The sequence below is a fragment of the Naegleria gruberi genome (assembly GCF_000004985.1).
Source record: "Naegleria gruberi genomic scaffold NAEGRscaffold_71, whole genome shotgun sequence".
Taxonomy (NCBI): Eukaryota; Heterolobosea; class Eutetramitea; order Acrasida; family Naegleriidae; genus Naegleria; species Naegleria gruberi.
In genome coordinates this window covers 132082-152611 of record NW_003163256.1, presented here as the reverse complement: position 1 = coordinate 152611, position 20530 = coordinate 132082, and the positions used below count along the sequence as shown (strand labels likewise).

At 34.0% G+C, this 20530-nt stretch overlaps 8 protein-coding genes and 1 non-coding gene across 9 annotated transcripts; 4 read left to right on the top strand and 5 right to left on the bottom strand.

Annotated features, from left to right (window-relative positions):
- Positions 1 to 87: 87 nt before the first annotated feature.
- Positions 88 to 966, top strand: NAEGRDRAFT_53562 (uncharacterized protein; the record flags this gene model as incomplete). Its single annotated transcript, XM_002670434.1, has 1 exon — positions 88 to 966. The coding sequence occupies one exon, from the start codon at positions 88 to 90 to the stop codon at positions 964 to 966; it is 879 nt and encodes a 292-aa protein (XP_002670480.1).
- Positions 967 to 977: 11 nt separating this feature from the next.
- Positions 978 to 2488, bottom strand: NAEGRDRAFT_81854 (uncharacterized protein; the record flags this gene model as incomplete). The annotated part of the gene is made up of 1 exon (XM_002670398.1): positions 978 to 2488. The coding sequence occupies one exon, from the start codon at positions 2486 to 2488 to the stop codon at positions 1040 to 1042; it is 1449 nt and encodes a 482-aa protein (XP_002670444.1). The 3' UTR covers positions 978 to 1039.
- Positions 2489 to 2658: 170 nt separating this feature from the next.
- On the top strand, positions 2659 to 2731 carry NAEGRDRAFT_t713. Its single transcript has one exon. It is a non-coding gene; the product is annotated as a tRNA-Lys (tRNA).
- Positions 2732 to 2786: 55 nt separating this feature from the next.
- Positions 2787 to 3833, bottom strand: NAEGRDRAFT_74571 (vWFA domain-containing protein; the record flags this gene model as incomplete). The annotated part of the gene is made up of 1 exon (XM_002670397.1): positions 2787 to 3833. The coding sequence occupies one exon, from the start codon at positions 3831 to 3833 to the stop codon at positions 2787 to 2789; it is 1047 nt and encodes a 348-aa protein (XP_002670443.1).
- A 413-nt stretch (positions 3834 to 4246) lies between these two features.
- On the bottom strand, positions 4247 to 13700 carry NAEGRDRAFT_83318 (uncharacterized protein; the record flags this gene model as incomplete). The annotated part of the gene is made up of 2 exons (XM_002670396.1): positions 13422 to 13700; positions 4247 to 5181 (listed from the first exon to the last, which is right to left on the bottom strand). The coding sequence occupies exons 1-2, from the start codon at positions 13522 to 13524 to the stop codon at positions 4247 to 4249; spliced, it is 1038 nt and encodes a 345-aa protein (XP_002670442.1). The 5' UTR covers positions 13525 to 13700.
- A 586-nt stretch (positions 13701 to 14286) lies between these two features.
- NAEGRDRAFT_53556 (uncharacterized protein) lies at positions 14287 to 15117 on the top strand (the record flags this gene model as incomplete). Its single annotated transcript, XM_002670433.1, has 1 exon — positions 14287 to 15117. One exon carries the CDS (start codon positions 14287 to 14289, stop codon positions 15115 to 15117), a length of 831 nt encoding a protein of 276 aa, XP_002670479.1.
- Positions 15118 to 15164: 47 nt separating this feature from the next.
- Positions 15165 to 16581, bottom strand: NAEGRDRAFT_59701 (VWFA domain-containing protein). The gene has a single exon (XM_002670395.1). The coding sequence runs from the start codon at positions 16345 to 16347 to the stop codon at positions 15211 to 15213; it is 1137 nt and encodes a 378-aa protein (XP_002670441.1). The 5' UTR covers positions 16348 to 16581; the 3' UTR covers positions 15165 to 15210.
- A 517-nt stretch (positions 16582 to 17098) lies between these two features.
- NAEGRDRAFT_53554 (uncharacterized protein) lies at positions 17099 to 18568 on the top strand (the record flags this gene model as incomplete). Its single annotated transcript, XM_002670432.1, has 1 exon — positions 17099 to 18568. The coding sequence occupies one exon, from the start codon at positions 17099 to 17101 to the stop codon at positions 18566 to 18568; it is 1470 nt and encodes a 489-aa protein (XP_002670478.1).
- A 67-nt stretch (positions 18569 to 18635) lies between these two features.
- NAEGRDRAFT_74561 (uncharacterized protein) lies at positions 18636 to 20407 on the bottom strand (the record flags this gene model as incomplete). Its single annotated transcript, XM_002670394.1, has 4 exons — positions 18636 to 18899; positions 18952 to 19812; positions 19861 to 20036; positions 20191 to 20407. 4 exons carry the CDS (start codon positions 20405 to 20407, stop codon positions 18636 to 18638), a joined length of 1518 nt encoding a protein of 505 aa, XP_002670440.1.
- Positions 20408 to 20530: the final 123 nt, after the last annotated feature.

The window sequence follows — 20530 nt, the reverse complement described above, 5'->3', positions numbered from 1 at the left end:
ACACATTGTTGTGTTCTTGTGTAGTCCTCAATCATACCTTAAAAAAAATATCTTAACAACATGCCTCAAGAGACTGCTGACAGCAACATGAATAGTCAATTAGAAAAGGCTAGCCTTTGGAAGAAGAAGTTGAGTATTGTGGAGCCTACCTCTGTTTATGATAATGATGAGAGGATGGTGGAAAGAAATTCTCCTAAGGTGAATAATGAAGACAAGGCTAGGAATGTGGAAAGCGGAAAGGAAACTAATCAAGTTGAAATGCCTCCTCCATCAAGGTCTACCCCTAGGGAAACTTTCAAACAGAGAGCACAACAGAGACAAAGAGAAATTGATCAAATGAAGATGATGTTGCGAGTACACCAACCCTCTCGTGTTGATGGTGAATTTGTAAACCTGAATGAAAAGCAAGTGGACAGAATTCAAAAGCCTACATCAATGATCGAACAAAGACAACCATTCGATTTTGAGAGAATGGAGAAGGAGCATGAAATTGATTCAAGATTTGATCAATTCTGCAAAACACACAACAGATTATCAAAGAAACAAACAGGTTTATTGAGGGCAAGCACATTACAATATGAGGAGAATACTAAGCGTAGATTTCAACCCTCCTGTAAGAGTAGAAGATTACAATCTGAATCTGGTTCCTTATCTCTTGTATCCAAAACTCCTCAGCAACTCCAGAGAATACTTGGCAGCCTGGATGAGCAGTGCATACCAGCAACAAAATTGGATGATGTATTACTGAATCATCTCCAAGATAACAATGTAGTTGATAGTCCAATGGTTGAAGATAGTTTCTTTTTCAAACAACCATCCTCATTTCCAATTATTAATCATCCAAACCGTATTGATTTTGACGAAGAACCATTTAATAACAAGAAATCCTACACAGTTATGAAAACAGGCAACTCCACAATTCAGTTTTCACAGTGGAAAAGTGTTTTCAGTAAAAACAATAAATAGTTCACTTGATTGTACATTTTCAGACTAGTCAATATATTTATAATTTAACAATTTCTTCTTCCAATAAATTAGTTTATGGTCTTTCCCATTGTGTTGTGTCCGTTCTTTCATTATGATAATAATATTTACCAGTTTTATCATCAAAGTATTGCTTCCATCCACTTGGTAAAGCTGGTTCAATATTATTATTATTATTATTATTATTTTGATATTGTTGTGTGTTGTATTGTTGTCTTTGAACATTTGAATCCACTCTATAATCATTTTTATAGCCACCATACTGCTGATCATATCCTCTAGATCTATCAGCATCATCCTTTCTATAATCATTTTCATATCTATTATTGTTATTAGTATTGTTATATCCTCCACCATATGATTGTGATTGGTAATTTCTTTGTTGGAAATCAGAAGAATTTCCACTATTTCCCCAGTTTGAACGATCTTGGAATTGGTTGCCACTGTTCTTTTGATAATCGTTGTTATATGTCTTGTTGTTGTTGGTATTATTATTATTATTGTATGGACGATTATTGTTATATCCTTGATTGCTGGTACTATTATTGTTATTACTTTGATAACTTCCTTGATTATTATTGTATGGCTTATTTTGATAACCTCCTTGATTATTATATTGTTTTGAATTGTTGTTTCTAAAATCTCCTCCACTTCTAGTATTTTGTGAATCCTTTGATAAGAAAGCAGCTACTCCTCTCACTTCAGACAATGGTTTTTCAGTGTTATCCGCAGTAGTACTACTTGTGGCAGCTGGTGCGTTATCTTCTCTTCTTCTCTTATTATCATAAGATTGATAATTGTACGATTGCTCACCATTGTAGTTGTTATTATTGTTATATCCTCTATTATTATTATTGCTACTGCTACTGCCACTGCCATTGTTGTATGATTGATAATTTCTCTTGAGGTCATTTGAGCCTTGGTTGTATGAATTGCCTTGGTAATCATTGTAGTTTCCTCTATTGTTGTTATAACCTCCATTTCTGTTATTATTATTGTTATAACCTCCTCTGCTATTGTTATTATAATTATTTCTGTTATTGTTATTATAATATCCTCTATTGTTGTTATTATTATAGAATCCTCTTCCACCTTTAAAGTTGCCTCTGTTATTATTATTATTGCTGTAATATTTGCCGGTGGTGTTGTTTGACTTAGTGTTTTCTTTAGATTCATTCTTGCTATCCGCAACAGAGTTATTCGTACTAGGTGTTGTTTGTTGTTCCTTTTCTCCTTCTAGTGATCCTGTTTGATCATTGTCCTGATTATTATTATTATTTGTCGAATCATCTTCTGCAGTTACATTACTCTCAACATTCGAATTATTATTTGACGATGATAACACATCATCATACAATGAAGCAGCTTCATCCCTAGTTATATCTTGTTGATTTGATGTTGAGACTGTTTTATCATCAATGCTAACAGTCTCCGGTTGTTCCTCTTGTTGTTGTTCAACAGGTTCCGCTTTCGGTGTGGTTGTTGAAGGTGGATTGTCTTGCATTTTTTTTGTAATGATATTTTATTATCCATTCAATTTGTTCATACAATTACTTATTGTTTTGTGGTGGTTTTTTCATAAAGAGGCAATGATAAATATCACACAAGTACAATGAAACCACACTGTTTTACACATCTATAAGAATATCAATAGAATACAAATGTTTGAATGTAGCCCGTCTAGCTCAGTCGGTAGAGCGCAAGGCTCTTAACCTTGTGGTCGTGGGTTCGACCCCCACGGTGGGCGAATGAATTTTAGTTTTCAACACAAAAATAATCGATTTTGTTATTTACACTGGAGTTTATTTTCTAAGGTTTCTTGCACATGCCTTCTTTAATTGATCAGTTGTTGGAGGTGCAACTGAAACCGAACCAACAGAGAACGGGTTGTCAGATGCTCCTTCAGCTTGGAATGCATTGGTAGCTGTTGAGTACCAATTTCTATCAACTGAAGACATTGATGAGCATGCCAGTAGGGCTCCAGTCCTGCTTGAGGAGACTTTGTAATTGTGGACTTGTGGAACCTTGGCTTCCAATGTTAATTTATGAACGTGAGCAATCAACTCTTCTTCTTTCATTGCCTTGGCATTCTCCTTTCCAAGCTCTTTAATCCTCTCCTCAACAAGACGATCCATTTGTTCATCTTCAATACATCCATTGATAATCAGATTTGGAATCTTATTGGCCTCAGTTAATAACATGCATTTTCCATCTGTCTTGGTAGCCAAATAATCCATGAATAAGGATAATTGTTGATCATTCTTTGATCTTCCACAAATAATGGAATAGAATACGACATTCTTTTCCTGCAAATGAGAAGCCAATTTGATCCAATCAATGATTTCTCCCTGTTCATCCTTACATCCATCTGGGAAGTAATCTCCACTTGCTCCCATTCCATGAGGTGGAGCGTCTGCAATCCAAATACATATCTTTCTACCCTTCTTATTGAATGGAATTTCATTGACGACCTTTAATGCCGAAGCCAAGGCCTCAGGCATGTCTCCTCCCCCTTTAGCAAACATTTCATTGACATAACCTTTTGCTTTTTCAACATTCTTTGTGAATGGATATTCCTTCACAACATAGTCATCGGTGTGGTCTCTGTAACTAACTGCTGAAAATCTCAAATCTGATTGAAAGTGGTCGTGCAATGTTGTAATGATCGATTGAACTGTATCTTTGGCAATTTTGATCTCGCCACTCATTGATGAAGTATTGTCCATTACAATAACCAAGTCGACAAGTTTTTCACTCCAATCAACCAATTCTTGATCATAACCAGGCTCCTCCAAGTGATTGGCTCTGATCCATTTACCTTTAGCTAAACTAGTGATATTGAATGACATTATTTTTTTGTTTTGAAAATGCAAGAATTGTTTGGTCCTTGTTCATATTTAAATAGTTTCTTGTAAGGAAGGTAGTTCCAATTTCCAAGGAGAATGTCATTGAAGAGGAATTCATTGGGTAGTAGTACGTGTTAAAGACTGATCTTCAAGTCCAAAATGCTTTATTTCAAAAATCATTCTTTCAAATTATGAAACCAAGAGTTTGAAACCATGTAAGTTTGTCAACATTTCAAGTCAGTCACCAACAGGTAAATAACGAATAAAAAAATATGAAATGGTTGTTGATTTTTATGGTTGAGTTCACTCAATCATCAAAAAGCAATGACCTTAAAATAGGGCCAATCTTCTTTACCTATTCCTCTCTCGTTATATTATTCAAAATTGTGGCTTATTAAGCAAATATTCTTTGAAAATTATTGTTTGGCTTCACCATAATGTTTTTCCATAAAGTGAACAATAAATTCAAATGATAAGAACATGATAGCAGTTGTTGGAACAACTCTAACCAAGTGAGCACCCATTCCAGAATAGAGACCCTTTGTTCCTTCTTCTACAGCGATAGTTTTAAAGGCATTAATCATACCCTTATCATATCTACATTTGCCATTAACTATTTCTCTCATTCTTGTTCTCACAACTTCGTGTGGATAGGTCAGTGCACTAGCAATAAGTTTGCAACTTCCACTAAGTGTAATGTATGTGAGAGGTGTGAATTTCTTGTCCTCTCCATTTGAAGATTTCTGTGCAAAGGCCTTAACTTGCTCATAGAGAACAAAGTAAATGGCTGTTTCAAATATTCCCAAGAAGGATGCAGTGAGACCCTTATAAAAACCTCCAATTCCTTCATTCTTATAAATTTTCTTAATACAATCAGCATATCCATTATAGCCAGGAGTATTGCTACCTGGAGTTTGATTTCGGGAATGTTGATCTAATTGAATTCTAGTCTTGACCAAAAACATTGGATTCATTGTACCTGGGACCACAACACCACAAGCAGCAGCACTTGCAATGTGAACTATTGGACTCTCTGTAGATAAGGAGGTATATTTGCTGAAAAAATCCTTAGCTGCTGAATATGTGGCAAAGTAAATAGCTCTAGATGGGAAAATACCAACAATATTTGGTATTAATCCTCTAAAAAGACCATGCATACCTTCATTTCTAGCTGTTACTTTGAGGGAATCTATAATTTTAGTGAGGAAAAAACGACTTTGGGCTGTAGTTTCATTGTAAATTCCTGCTGAGCTTTGGAATCTTGTTTTAAGCACATCTAGTGGTTGGGTTGCAACAGCAGCAATGGATCCCGAGATACCTCCTGCAAGGAAATTAATAGTATTCTTGTTTGCTGAGAAGAAGGATGATTGTTTAGATGGTTGTGGTTCATGTTTGATATCCGATTCTGTTATGGTTGTTGATGTATCTTCAATATCTATGAGAACTTCTGTAGAATTGGTTGTTTTGTTATTGTTGTTCATTGTGTTTAAAATCCAATTAATTCGAAAAGGTCTTGTCGGAAGTGATTTATAATGATGATATTCTTCAGTTAGAAATGTTATTGATGCTGTTTTTCTTGTATTTGCTTGATGAACAATTTAAACAGACTTCCTTTAAGTTGGTGAGGGTGCTTGCAACTGTATAAAGTTTTTCTCAAACTCTTGTTGCTCTATTTTTTTGATTGAAAGTGCCAAGCTCTTCTTTGGCCACAATGAAAAGAACAATTTTATCGAGAGCATTCAGTCAAAATCATGAAGTTGGTCCAATGTGGTTGATGCTAACTATTTAGTTGAGGTGGTATACCAGCTCTTCACCACACACAGTATTAATGTTCAAATGAAATGTAATTGTTTACAGTAAAGTGGCGATTATGATTGGAAGAGATTTTAAATCAAAATTTAATGTTGTGTGTTATGAATGTATTTAAGAGTTTTGTTGTTGTATTAGGGATTGTTATTATTACAAAATAAATAATTAGAATTGGAAGAAAGATCCAGCCAATTCTGATAATTGGTCTCTGGCCGATTTGAAAACTTGTGTGAAGGTTTCGGCTCCTTCAACTGCTGTGTCTGTTCCAGATTCAACAGCAGCAACTTTTTGAGCAATAGCTGTAGCATCAATTTCTATGATTATACCATCTTCTAAAACTTCGTCTAAGGATAAGACGATCAAATCGAAATTTTCGAGGAATGTTCTCTTATTTAATTGATTTCTAAATAACATTAATAATCCATCAATAAATCCTGATAACACTTCCGATAATACTAATTCATTTTCATATCCAGCTCCAACAACAAAAAAGTATACATCTTGAACATTTTGATAAACAATATTATAACTTTCAATCATGATGATATCAATATCACCAGTTGGTTGTATTTTAGATTTAATCGTCTTACTAGAAACACTTTCCTCCAAATTTAATTGTTTGGACAAGTTACTCTTCAGATCGTTGGAGTAGTATTTGCTAAGCAATCGTTTACCCTCCTTGTCCAAAATAAAGAGTCCCTTGATCTGATGAATGAATGCTTCCATTTTTTAATAATAATAATTTTTAGATTACATCGTCATCAAACATGTAATGTTCGTCACTGCTCTGACTACTTGGTTTGCTGTCTAACTAGTTGGTGTTAACTTTGTTGTTATTGGCTCATAGTAGTAATAGAAAAGTTCTATCATATTCTGGCTACTATTCTAGATGTAATTTGCATCTCCCGAAGATTTTTTCTTGCTCACATTTTATGTGAGGTTTTTTCATCACACTCCAATGAAACAACCATAAAAACCTTCAACAAACTTCTCACAATTCTTCTTCTATTACTATTAGAACAACAAGTATACAATATTATATAATTAATTCTTCTAAAATCCAATCTAAATTGTGCTCTATTCGGTGTTGTAATTTTAAGAAGAGTTGTAAAAAAATAAACTCGAAAAAAAAATGTTGAGTAGAATTGCCTCCACTTCCCGCAAACTTAGACTCTCAAGAGTTTCTTCTTTTAAATCATATCATACATCTGCTTGTAGATGCGAAGAATTCGTTGAAATCCCATCAAAGGGTAAAGTTGTTCTTCCAGAAAAAGTTAAGAAAATTGGTGATGATGTTTTGTCTCTCAATGTTTTGGAAAGTATAATGCTTCAACAATATTTGAGAGTAAGTAGATTCATACCGAAACGAATGATAGAGTATCAATAATTAATTAATAATTATCGGCAATTTTTCACGGAATATTGTTTGCGCCTTTAAATGACACAAATTTCTCTAACAATATAATAACAATGATAACACACAACAACAACAACAACAATAACTTTAATAGAACAGTGTTGGTATTGATATTGATATACCTAACCCAACTGAAGCTATGCTCAAGGTTGGTTTGGGATTGGATTTCGGACCAATGGGTGGTGGCGGTATGATGGCCATGAACCCAGCTATGATGCAAGCTATGGCCGCTCAAGCTGCCCCAGCTGCTGCTGAAGTTAAGGAAGAAGTTAAGGAAGAAAAGAAGGAAGAAGTTGTCAAATCTTCATTCAACGTTAAAATTGAAAAGATTGACGAAAAGGGTAAAATCTCAATCATCAAGGAACTTAGAAAGATTGATAAGAACCTTACCCTCAAGGCTGCTAAGGAAATGGTTGAATCTGCACCAGTTGTTATACAAAAGGACGTTCCAAAGGAAGAAGCTGAAGCTCTCAAGAAGGCTCTTGAAGAAATGGGTGCTGTTGTTGCTTTGGAATAAACCCATAATTTCCGATTTGACTAACATGAGACTAGTTTTAGGTTTTGGCTAAATTACAATTCCACTAAATTCGATTATTTAAATATTTAATATTACACTTTTTTATTGAATACGAAATTCCTTCTTTTTCACTCTAACTTCTCCATCTTCTAATTGGTAAATGTAATTCACAATAGTTCCTCCTTGAATATCCATCAAGACAAATGTTGGAACAACGTTTTCTGTTAATGGAGAAAAGGCTCCAGTTGCACTACCTGGATTTACGTAAAACTTTCCTTGATAATCAAAAGCTTTGTGTTCGTGAGTATGTCCAGAAATTAACAAGTGAACATCCAATTTTCTTTGCCACATGGAAAGTGATTCCTTATCATTCCATGGAACGATTTGATGACCATGAATGAGACCAATTTTAACTTGTCCAATTTCTATAATTTCAGATTCCTTTGGTGGTGAAATTCCTTTGAATTTTTCATCAAATTCTCCCTTAACAACATGAACATCAGGAGCAATAGTTTTCAAATATTCATAAGTTTCCTTTGAACACAAGTTACCAGTACAGAGAATGTGTTGAATTTTACCAGGAACAAGCAAGGCTTTAAATTGTTCTGGAAGATCGTTGGCTCTGTGTGGAATGTGGAGATCTCCAATAACTAAAACAAGCTATTATATTCAATATCCGATTGATGATGTTATTCACATTTTGATGATGACAAGTTTTTCATATGATGATGATTGATGAAGAATAATTATTTCACAAATTATTGTTTTTCATAGGTCCAATATTATTATTAATTTAATTCCACAAATCGTGATCATAAAGATTTTTAATATATATTGTTTGATATTTGTAGTTTTACCAGCACATCATGATTAGATTCTCGTTCCTCCTCAAGCGGAGAGCAATTTTACATACCACCATTTTAAAAGATTTTTTATAAAGTAGATTTTGTGATCGAAAACCTGTGGTCAAATTTTGTTCTTCAGAAGCAAATGATTACTATGGTAAAGATAATCACAATACATTCATATAATCAAATGGATTGGTGGCACGATTCTAATATATTTCAAACCTTAATTGACTATTCTAATATTATTTCATTAGTAATGGATATGAATTGAAATAAATTCTCTACAATTCAACACATTTCTCAATATAACAAATAGCATCCTGAATTGTTTTCATCATGATAATACCTTGTCTCCTCTCAAATCTCAAAACCAAAAAACAATTTGAATAAATCTGAGACAATAAAAGGGCCTCTCTCTGATGCACAGTTGTGGCAATAATCATATTTGAGGAAGGTCTCTGAGTGATGATAAATTTGGTATTATTAAATTGAATGCAGGTTTGATGATTGTTCATCATTTCTCCATCATCACGGAAGAGAGCATCAGAGAGTGATGGCTCTATCGAGTATTGTTGTTCCTTCTTGCTGGTCAAGAGTTTGGAATTGTGGAAGATGATCAAATCACTCACTAATTGATTCGTTGCGAATTTATCTTGTATTTTGTCAATGAAGGAATTGATAGAATTTGCATGATCCGATCCATTATTGTTTGATGTTGTATTATGATGCAGAGAGGGGGTTGATGTATCACTATCGATTAGATTGAAAAACATTTTTTTGAATAAACTTTCTTTAAACCTTCCCAACCTATTCGTTAATATTAATGTACTGCTCAATAACTTCACAGAGCTGGCTCAATGTCCATTGACACACAATTTTAGTGCATAACCAAATCTGGAAGGATTCGTGTGTATGGTGCAAGATTCAAGTACCATTAAGTGTGTTAAATCTAACAAATTTCAAAATTTATTATTATTGAAAAAGGAGACAACGGGATTGGTGTTGAACGAAAAGTCTATCCAAGATGTATTTGAATAGTGGGAAAGATGGAAGTGTAAAGTATACATGGGAAAGCTAAGGTTTTGTGGTATTAAAAAGGTGGGAATTTGTGAATTATTCTTTCTTATCTCCAGTCACGTGGCTTCCGAATCTTCTTTGAGCGATTTCACCCTTCTTGATGGTATTTGGAACTGTTTCACCCTTGTTTTCAGCATTATTCTTCTTCATGACATAGTCAGCAGAGTCAAACTTCTTACGATCCTTCTTAATAAGATATGAATGTTTAGTATTCTATTGTTATTATTATAATAATTTAGATAATTATTTTGTATAAATTCCAATCGTAATTGCAGCCAATTAAAATCATTATTATAATTAATTATAATATTATTATTATACTAGTAAGAGCTTGTAAACTAACCTTCAATTCTTCAGCACCGCGCATTTGTTTCAGCTTGGCTTCTTGATTCTTTTCCATTTCTCTCTTTTCTTCCTCAGTCATTTCGACTTCTTCGTCAGCATCGACTTCATTAATTGGTTGGTCTTCTGGGTTTGACATTTTATATTATTGTATATTGTTAAAGGGTGTTTAAAAGGGCGGTGTAGACAAGATAAAATAACAAAATTTTTCTCTGTGATGGAAGTAAAACAACTCTAAAGATGATGAAGTTGTTATTGTTGATGGGATTTTTGATTAAAAATAATCGTCTTTTTTACTACTATGAAAAACTACACTACTACTAGAGAAATTAGAGAGAGCGTGCAGTTGTTATTGTTGTTCGTGCAAATAAACGTCGTCGACTAGCGGATTAGTAGCACAACACAGTCTCTTGATTTTTTTTTTGGAGGGAAAATTTTAATTCGAGTCACACAAAGGAAGGAGATGAGTCTCGTTCATTTTCGGTGAAAGCCTCAAAAAAACCAAAGACATCAAAGAGACATGAATGGTTGGCTCATTGATACGAAAATGATTGAAAAATTCGATGTTTGTCAATGTTAGAGGTAAGATTGGGTGCTCAATATGAAATTATTGAATCCTTACACTTTATATTTATTCAAAAAGATTGATGAGCAATCAAAATTGAATTGCTGGCTAGCTTGTTCTAAGAATGTTCTGTTCTAGGGTCACATGTAGATTGGAAAAGAAGATTGGAGACCGAATGGATTGTTATTAATATTTCATCGTTTGAGACTGAGAGTTTCATGACCAACGATTAAATGACCGAACTCCGGTTTACAAAAATCATGCTTAGAAACAAATTCAGCAGCATACATGAAAAGAATGTGGAATAATAATAGTTTAAAATGTTGAATTGTTGTAAATTATTAAATAATGAAAATGCATTTGACAATAGCAGTCATTTTCAAGCAAGGTCTTTCTAAGAACCAACATGATATATCACATCTAGCTACTAAAAGAATCCCATGGACAATTAAACAATTTCTTTCCTTTTAAGTTTCAATTGTCTTTTTGAGAATTTGAAACTACAGTTATTTATTGAGCTCATTTTGTTCATGATCAATAAATCTTTGGAATGTATCACCTAAAATCATACCCTTTACAATGGTTTCTAGTCTATCAAAGAGAGAAAGTTGTCCATAACCTATTGAAATTTTCTTATACTCTGTTTCTAATACTTTTTGTGAAACATTGAGTGGGAATTCACTATCATTTTGCAGATATTTCTTTGTAATTGCTTCTTGGAGAATGGCTCTTTCCTTTGTGGTTGGCAGTGATTTGTAAACTTCAATATCTTCCAAGAAGAGGAAGTTTTCAACGCTTTGTTCCTTTTCTGCAAAAGCTCTGAATCGTTTTCTCATATCTTGATCATTCATCATCTTTTCAAATTTGGTAATTTGTTGGATTTGAGAAAGTTTCTCTTGTTGAACTAGATTTCTGAAATCCTTTTGTTCGGAGAGGTTTTTCATCACTACAATGAAAGCTTCTCCAACTTGTCCCTCTCTGAGTGTCATCTTGGTCTTATTTACATTGATAGAGACTGGGTACTTGCTACCTAAACCTGTTGTTACCATTGTATCAAAATTCTCCTCTGTATGTGACAATTTGTCCAATTTTTCCAATAATTGTTTGTTGTCAGAAAATTCTTTGAGATATTCGAAAATATCGAATACTTCCTTATTATCATCGCTGGTTACTTGTTTCTTCTTTAAAACCTTATTTTCAAATGATGAGTTGATGCTCACAATCAAACCAGTAGAACACTCCACAGTGGCAATAAAATCCGTAATTGAATTCAATAGACAACGACTCTTTTCTTCTTCGAGGGCTGTTCTTTCAAGAATCTTCTCCATTAAGCTATTGTCACGAGCAAGCTTTTCCTGTGAAAATTCCAATGCTTCCAACATTTTGTTAATGTCACGAGACAAATTTCCAAGCTCGTCTCTTCCCATCTTTTGAATTCTCTTTGAAGTGTCGCTCTCAGTGGTAACATTTCTCACAAATGATCCAATCTTGATTACTCTCCTCAAGACTACAAATTCCACAAATAGTAAAATTGAAAATGTCAAAATAATAATCAACACGAGGAATGCAATAATTGTATAGAGGAATGAATACCAACCAAGATTATAGATATCTCTTGGAAGATCTGTTCTCATCACAACTCTTCCCACTCCATTGGAATCTGACAAAATTTTGAATGAGGAAATTCTCTTACCTCCATCATCATCACTAACACATTTTCTTTTGGACGTGTCTTTCACTGAGCCTGCCAACATTTTGAAAGGTCCATTAAATGTCCAGGTATCATTTGGACTCACCATTGAAGATGCTTGTAGGGAAATATATTGATCCAAAGTTTGTCCACTTGCAGGAGAAAAGTACTTTTCCAAATATTTTCTATCCTCTGTATTATTGACATTGTAAAAAGTTGCACACAATCTAACTCTCTTTGATTCTTCCTCCAATAGTTTCATTGTAATATAACTTGCAAAGATTGCCAAACCATTAGAAACTGTATTATCAGTTGTTTGAGTTGGTTGTACAGTGACCATCAAAATATTGGTACTTGATGATGTGGAGGGTCTGGTTTGTCCACTCTGTTCCAGTAAATCCTCAACAGTCATTGTTGGAATCATGTACGTTCTCATCCTTGTTGTGGGTGTGTAAACTTGAGAAAAAAAGGATAGATCCAAATTGGTGAGTTCTGTTGGGAAGACCGATAACTCAACTTGATTATAACATCCAAGTCCAGTAAGAAAGCTTCCATTTGGCAAGTAATACATGGCAAAATTCAAATTTACCCTATCCATGTATTCACAGGCGAAGAATGACTTGAGAAGATCTTGTGCTTTTGTTGCACTCTCTTCCTGTAATACATTATAAACATCATCCCAAGCAGCATATTCATATAATCGATTGGCTAGAATTGTGTAATCATCTTGTAGAGCTTTTGATAGTTTGAGAATTGAATCGGTTGCCTCTCTCTCTTCCACACTCCTAAAAGACGAATCAAACGAAATGGACAATCCAATAACACACAAGGCAATAATCAATAGAAAGGTAATAATCAGAGCAGTCATTGTCTTTGATCGCAAACCAAGTAACTGTACTGGAATAAGCGATTTTTGTGAAGAGTCATCATCACTAACAGAAACACTTCCATCTCGTTGTTGTTGTTGTCTCTTATTGAAATCATTCTCAAAGGCATGCATTTTCTTTCCCTGTGTCGTATTCGGCAAGGCTAATGGTGATGAAGGACTCGATGGAACAACCGAGGTGAAGACTCTCTCGTTCCTATTGTTGCTCTTTTTTGAATGGTGATTATTATTGAACGGGTGAACGACATCATTATTTCTCTGATGATTCTGATGATTGTTCGTATTGTTCTTGTTATTTGATGAGTAGTAGAAATTATCCTGAGGTTGATCCTCATCATCTGTACTTCTCTCAGATCGAGAGATTAGTAAGGAGGGCAACTTTTTCGATCTATTGTTTTGTTCAATGTTTATGGTTGGTGTCGTTGAGGTGGTTGAAACACTCAGTACTCTCTTGTTTGTTTGGTTGTTATTGTTGTTATTGTTTTTAGAAGATGCATTGCTCGTCGTTGTTGCTGTTGTTTTGGAGGGCAATGTTGATGACATTCTTTTGGTGTTGGAGATGGAGAGAGTAATTGGCAGTGTGTTTGGAGATTAATGGTCTGTGATTGCAGGAATTACTAATTATGAAATTTACAATTCGATATAATCTCTATCCTAAAGTATGTGTTGAAGTAACTTGTGTGTTTCTTGTAAAGCTATGCTGAATGGATGTTTCGCGAATTGAAGCTATTTAGGTTTGTTTTTTTGAGAGATGCAACACCACTTGTGCTTCACAGTTTAACATTCGAGTAACAATTATTGCATGCTCACGCTCAACAAATGAAGTCACCCTTAGCTTATTGACTTCTTCAAAATCCCCATAAAAGACCAATAGTACGGAATGAGGCCAAACTTGTCTTAATTTGATTCGTTCAGTTTCGAATGGTTGTTGTAAATGTCTGAGGTTACCAGTATTTTCATATCATAATGGAAGGTAATCAAAAAAATGGAAGTTTTGAATGGGGATGTCACTCATTTAGGCACTATTTGCGTTGAGTTTATCGAATTTATTCATATATTACACTTCAGCAACATGTTACAATTTTCCAATGGGTGATTTACAATTCCTCCTCTGATACATTTATTTTCATTATCATGACTTTTTGCAAAATCAAACATTCAGGCTTGATTAGACGTTAGCATATTTTAAATGATAACACCATTAAATTGAATGAGCGAACTTGCCTTTATCTGATCTAGAAATCCACTTCTGAAAATTGTATTGCACCATGTCACCACACATCAAGAAGAACACATAGAAAAAAAATGTCCTCACCATCTCGAAGCTCCTTCTTCTCGAGAGTACGGTCATCGTCGTCTTCCTTGTCACCAGCCACTTCCAAATCATCATCATCATCAGGATTGCAAGTCTATTCGAAAAACAATCCTCCAAAATATACACTCAATGACCTTCCACCGGATACAATTTATTTGATAACTAGTTTTTTAATTCCACGCATTCCTCAACTCAACCCTGAAAATGTTCAACACTATATAAAACAAATGATTGAAATTTCGTCCATTAGTCGGCAATATAGAGAATGGTCTGAATGTGAAACGGTTCAGAATAATTTCTGGAAAGATTTTTTATTTCAGCAATTAGCGAGATGGAATGTGAGATTGAGTTTAGTGCAAGTTTCTTCAAAGGATACTTTGCAATTTAGTTCGAATCAAAATTTGATTGTTGGAAGTGGTGCTTCAACTAGCAATTCGAGTTCTTCCAACAATAATAGTACTATAGTTTCTAATGGTAAAGAGGATTGGATGAATGGAGCTTTTATTGGATCGAGTTTTTCAGAGGCTGGATATTGGGATGATGAGGATGATGATTATTTTGAAGATGATGTCAGATATCAAACCAATGATGTAAATAGTTTATTGAGAAGAGGTGATTATTTATCTTATACTAATGGTGGACCTGCTGCAACTCAAAGAATTTTACTGAAAATTGCCATGAATCCTGACAAGATCAAACACATGTTATTTAATATGTGGACCTATTTCCATTATGAACTTAATGCAAAGGCAAAGAAGGGATTAGGTCGCAGAACTGATCCATTCGCTAGTAGAAGACATGCAGGTCTAGATTTATTGTAAAATATCATGTAATATTAGAAATTAATTGTACATAAAATTTGATTAGTGAGATAGAGCAGTAGAATTTATTTTACAGGTGGTATGGTAATACAATTATTTCTTTTCTTCGTCTTTCTTATCCTTCTTTAAAACCTCATCAGAGTTAACATTCTTACCTAAGCCGCCAACAAGATCTTGCATGAATTCTTGATCTTCTACAATATCATCAATATTTTCGTCATTCTTTTTCGATTCTTCCATTGACATTCTAAGGGCAGCTTCCAAAGCAGCATCTTCGTCCATTTCTTCTTCTTCTTCGTCAGCCATACCAGCTTCTTGCTTTGAGAGAAGGAGAGCCTTTTCTAAAGCTTCATCATCTTCCATTTCTATGTCGTCATCATCAGTTGGTTCAGAAGCGGCAGTAGTTGGGAGAGCACTAGTGGATTCAGTTGTAGAAGATGATCCAGCAGCTGGTTGTTGTTCAGTTGAGCTGGTTCCAGATGATTGTTTTTCTCTTTCTTGTCTTCTCTTTTCTTCTTCCAAAGACAAACGAATGGCCATAGCCAATTCAGGATCAAGACTTGGATCAACACCAAATTCAAAATCACCACCACCTTCACCACCTGTGGCAGCACCTCCAGTACCACTTGGTGAGGAAGATACACCAGCACCTCCCATTCCAACAATTGGTGATGAAAGTAACATATCGGAAAGAATATGTGGTCCAGGTGGAATAGTTTCCATTCTCGAATTATCATCTCTGTTGACAGAACTGATGAAAGCTTCCAACTTGGCTGTATTTTCATGAACTTCTCCAAAGTTGATCACATCACAAGCAACACCATTCTTCTTCATACGAAGACCCAATTTAACCAAATCATCCTTATTTTCTTCAATTGGGCTACCAACAAAAATCACAAGACGTCTATTTGGTGTACCTTGCTCTGGGGCTCTATTCTTTAAAACGAGATAAGCAATTTGGAGTGCTTTAGAAAAGTGAGTGTCTCCTCCCACACTAACTGATGAAAGACTGGAAAGAAGTTTACCCAAATCTGTTGTTGGTGCAACCTTAACTGATGGATTTGAGTCGCCCATTGTGAGTACACCTATTGTTGTTTCTGGATTACTTTGAGTTTTACTTCCGCAAATAAGATTGGCTGCTTCAAGTTGAGCATCTAATCTTGTTGGTGCATAATCTCCGTTTCTCATCCATTCAGAGTTATCTATACAGATCATACATTGTTCCTTCATTTTGATTTAAGTATTATTAATCGGGTGATGATATATACAACAAAAAATCCTATTTAAATTTCTTGATCAGATTTTAATCCTAATATTATAACAATAACTAGTTATCAGTACTTGTTGATTCTAAATAGTTGTCGTCTATTCTACTATTAATATTGTTTAAACTGATGTGTTTGAAAAGCTTTAATACAACAAATAAAACAATCGAAAGAAAGCAATAAAAAACCAAGCACTGTGTTTTTTTTTAGAGTGATGAAGACAACAAATTGAATTGTTGTTTGAAGGAAAGCGTTCTAAAAATAAAGCCTAGTTCCTCCTCGATAACGAAAAAATAGTTTGAATGAAAAAAGATAAGAACGTGGATAAGACTTAATATTAAACTTAAGTGCTTACAAGTAATGCTTAGATGCTATTAGGACAATGGAGTTTAATCTTATTTCAATATTAACAATAGAAAATTGATAAAGATAATAAACGGATAGCCGAGAAAAAGACAACATCTTGCGCTTCCAAAACATACGAATACAATTAAGAAAGTTCAGTAATTTTTTTAAACTTCAAGACATTACAACAATCTGACAATTCATTCCGTTTTAATTTCAATGATCGCCCTCCATTCCACTCACTCCCCATAGACACATGCAACCCTCTTTATCCCACAACACAATCGAAACTTTACAATAATCAAAAGAGCACACTAAAAAAAATGATTCCAAGTTGTGGTCTCTCGGGTGATGTTCTGGTTTCTTCAATCATGATGGAACACTTTGATACAAAGTGGATATTTACTTGTGGCAGATTGGTTTGTTCGGAATGGAATGAGGCCATTCTCTCGAGTCCTCTCTCCATTTCCATTAATTTAGGATCATTGAATAGGGAGAGAATTGATCAGTTTATGGAGAGTGGAGTGAGTGGTGTTTTTAAAAGATTGGACCGAGTTGCAATTATTGGTTTGGATATTGATGCAATGCATCTATCGTTGGTTCCCAGAGATTTGACCAATTTTCATCACCACAAAAAACAAGGAGTGCTTGCTTACTGGTTTAATTATGGAGTTGAGGTGATGAAGAGTTTCACAAAATTGAGTTTTGAGCATGTGCATTTACTGTCGTTATTTGATGGATTGTCTGGCTTGGAATTGAATGGAGTTGGTGATGAGGGTGTTGACTATTTGATTAAACACAAAAAGTTACTGGACTTGAAGGAGCTTTGTCTCTCAGCAGACAATACTAAAATATCACAGAGAATAACACAGGAGGGAATTTCAAAATTGGACACTCTAAAGTTCAACAATTTGAAGATTCTGGATTTGAGAAAAAATATGCTTGGTGTTGCTGGGCTGAAACAATTATTTCAATCTCAAAGTTTTCCAAATTTGACTAGTCTGATTCTTAAAGAGTGCCACAAATTTGAAAAACGATTGGATGAAGCTTTCAAGAGTTTTAATAGTGATAATTTTTCTTCAATGACGTATTTGGATTTGAGTCTTTGTAAAATTGGAGATGATGGAGTGAAATTCATATTTTCACAAAAGTGGAATAGTTTAAAACAGGTCAATCTCAATACTAACTATATTGGTGTGAACGGATGTAAATATATAGCTGAATCACCAACTGAAACAATTGAACATTTGGAATTGGGATGTCAAGGAATTGAAGAATCGGCCTGTATGGAACTATCAAAAATATTATCTTTCAAATTGAAATATCTCAATCTTGAAAAGAATAGAATTGGAAAAGGAGTAGAACATTTATGTAAGAGTAAAAATTTGGAACATATTGAAACACTGATTCTCAATAATTGTGGTTTGCATCATTCCGCTTGTGAACATATTGTGAATTCTGCTTTCAATTCGACGCTAACTTATTTAGATATTGGTAGCAACAGCCTAAAATTGGAACGTTTATTTTGTGGCTCTCTTACAAGCTTGAAAACATTACTGGCAAGTGGGCGGATTAGAGGTAATTATGTTTTTGAAAACGTTCCAATACGAAGATCAGAAGCCCTTCCTTCTATACAATCTATTGACCTAAGTTACAATACCCTCACCTCTAATTTTATAGAATGGTTATCAGAACCTTTCAGCACATTAGAGTTCCTCAATTTAAGGTCTACTGGAATAACAGATCAAGAAGTCATTCTACTTCAGAAAAGTAAAATCAAAACGGTAGATATTTCAGAAAATAGATTAGATTTATTTCAGCATTACACATGGGTTCGTTAATATAAATTTCTGGAATAATTATTTTTAATAATATTGGCTCCGTTTATTGTAAACACTTCTAGAAGAATTAATCTTCGTAGTATTCTTCTGGCGAAATGATGAACTTTCTTGTTTCTTCAATTTCTTCCTTCACTCTTTCAACAAAGGTCCAAATTTCTGAAATTCTAGATCTATTTCGTTCATGTTCATCCTTCTTTGTTTTTTCAACAGTAAATAACATTCTATCCTTTTCGTTTTGGATGAGTTTGAGTTCTTTTTGGCCAATAATCTCTTTGTGTGCTTCCTTGGAACGTTGAACAAGAGTGAACAACTGATCCTTATCCTCCAAAATCTGTAGGCAACATTGTGAATAGAGTTAATAACTTCAAAATAATGGAACTTACATCTTTAACTTTCTCATTAGTATCCTCAGCAATAGTTGTAACTTGATCCATCAATCTATCTTTCAATTCAATACTATATTTGTCTTCAATTTTCTTCAACTTTTTGAAAAAGTTTTGAATCTTACTTGTACAGTCCATTTCTCTGTAGTTTGGTAGGAATTCTTCAATAACTTCCCAGAAAGCTTCAGATTGGTTGACTTCAACTTCAATGAGTTTTTCTGCCAGTATGTCCAATTCTCTATCAAGCAAATCAAGTTGATGCAAATCTTCCTCTTCACTCTCAGCAGTCATTTCCTTTACATTGCTAATAATTTCCTTCTTTTTCTTTTCGAATTCTTTAATGAGAGTTTTTGAGCTGGAGTTTGTTTCGTATTGACTTTTTTGTAATGTTGAATAAAGCTCTTCAAGCTCATTATCCTTGTTTCTAGAGGAGTTGATCATTTCCATCTTGAATTCATCCTTCTTGTCTGTAAATTTAGTTCTATACTTTTCAATGATATCCGCAGTACAATAGTTGAATATTTTGATTGTTTCGTCTGCTTCACATTCGAACATTTCATCGAACAAATCATCGATACCAGCGATGTTGGCCTTAGCTAACAACTGTTCTTCTAACAGTTTCTTTTCATCTTCTTCTTGATTTTGTGCATATTGTTCTTCATTGTCACTAACTTTCAGCAATTCATTGTGGAATCTCTCTTTGGCAGTTTGCACTTCTTCCTCTTCAATTAAACGATAGTCCAAGAATTTTAAATTTCTCAAAAAGGCTAGAACCATGTTTCTGAAATCTCTTTCTTCACACACTGGATTATCGTACAAAGTCACCATTCCTAGTCTTGGGAACATTCTTAGGTATTGAATCTTTTAATAAAATCATTTATGAAAAAGTTTAACTTGATAAGTACTTACACTTGATTTTTCCTTAATTTTGTTTTTGGCAATTGAAAAACTCTTCAATTCCATTAAATCTTCCATTCCTTCAATTTTTTCAATATCATTACTAAAGAGAGAAAGGTATTTCAAATTCTTCAATCCCTTCAATCCTTCAATTTTTGTTATCTTATTGAAAGATAAATCCAATTTTTCTAGATAAACCAAGTGGGATATCTTTTCAATTTGTACAATATTGTTATTATCCAATTGTAAGATGATTAATTTATCAAATCCCTCCAAGTTTGATATTTTAAAAATGTCTATTTTCAATTTGATATTCAAAAAACAGTCATCATCTGTACGTACTCTTAAATGAAAAACTCAAGTGTTCGATAAGGGCAAAATCCATTGTGTCTCTCTTGAGTTTCAAAGCCCTCATTGTTTTACTTTCCTGATCCGTTCCGTCATCATGCTCTATTTGTTTTAATTGAATACAGGAACGAATGAGCTGATCATTAATGACGGTATATTTTGCATGAAATTCGTTTTCTTCCCCTCCATCGGTAGCAGGCATTGATGTCATTCTATTTTTTATTATTTAAAACTTGCTACAGTTTTTCAAAATTGGCGGGAAAGAATTGGTTTATCATTTATCATTTCGTTACTATTATAAATATTATTAATACAATTGTTTTTCGAAATATAT

What these genes read in the sequence shown, in the direction of transcription:
- NAEGRDRAFT_59701 (XM_002670395.1), bottom strand. Translation starts at nt 16,347, where the DNA reads ATGAAGGAACAATGTATGATCTGTATAGATAACTCTGAATGGATGAGA.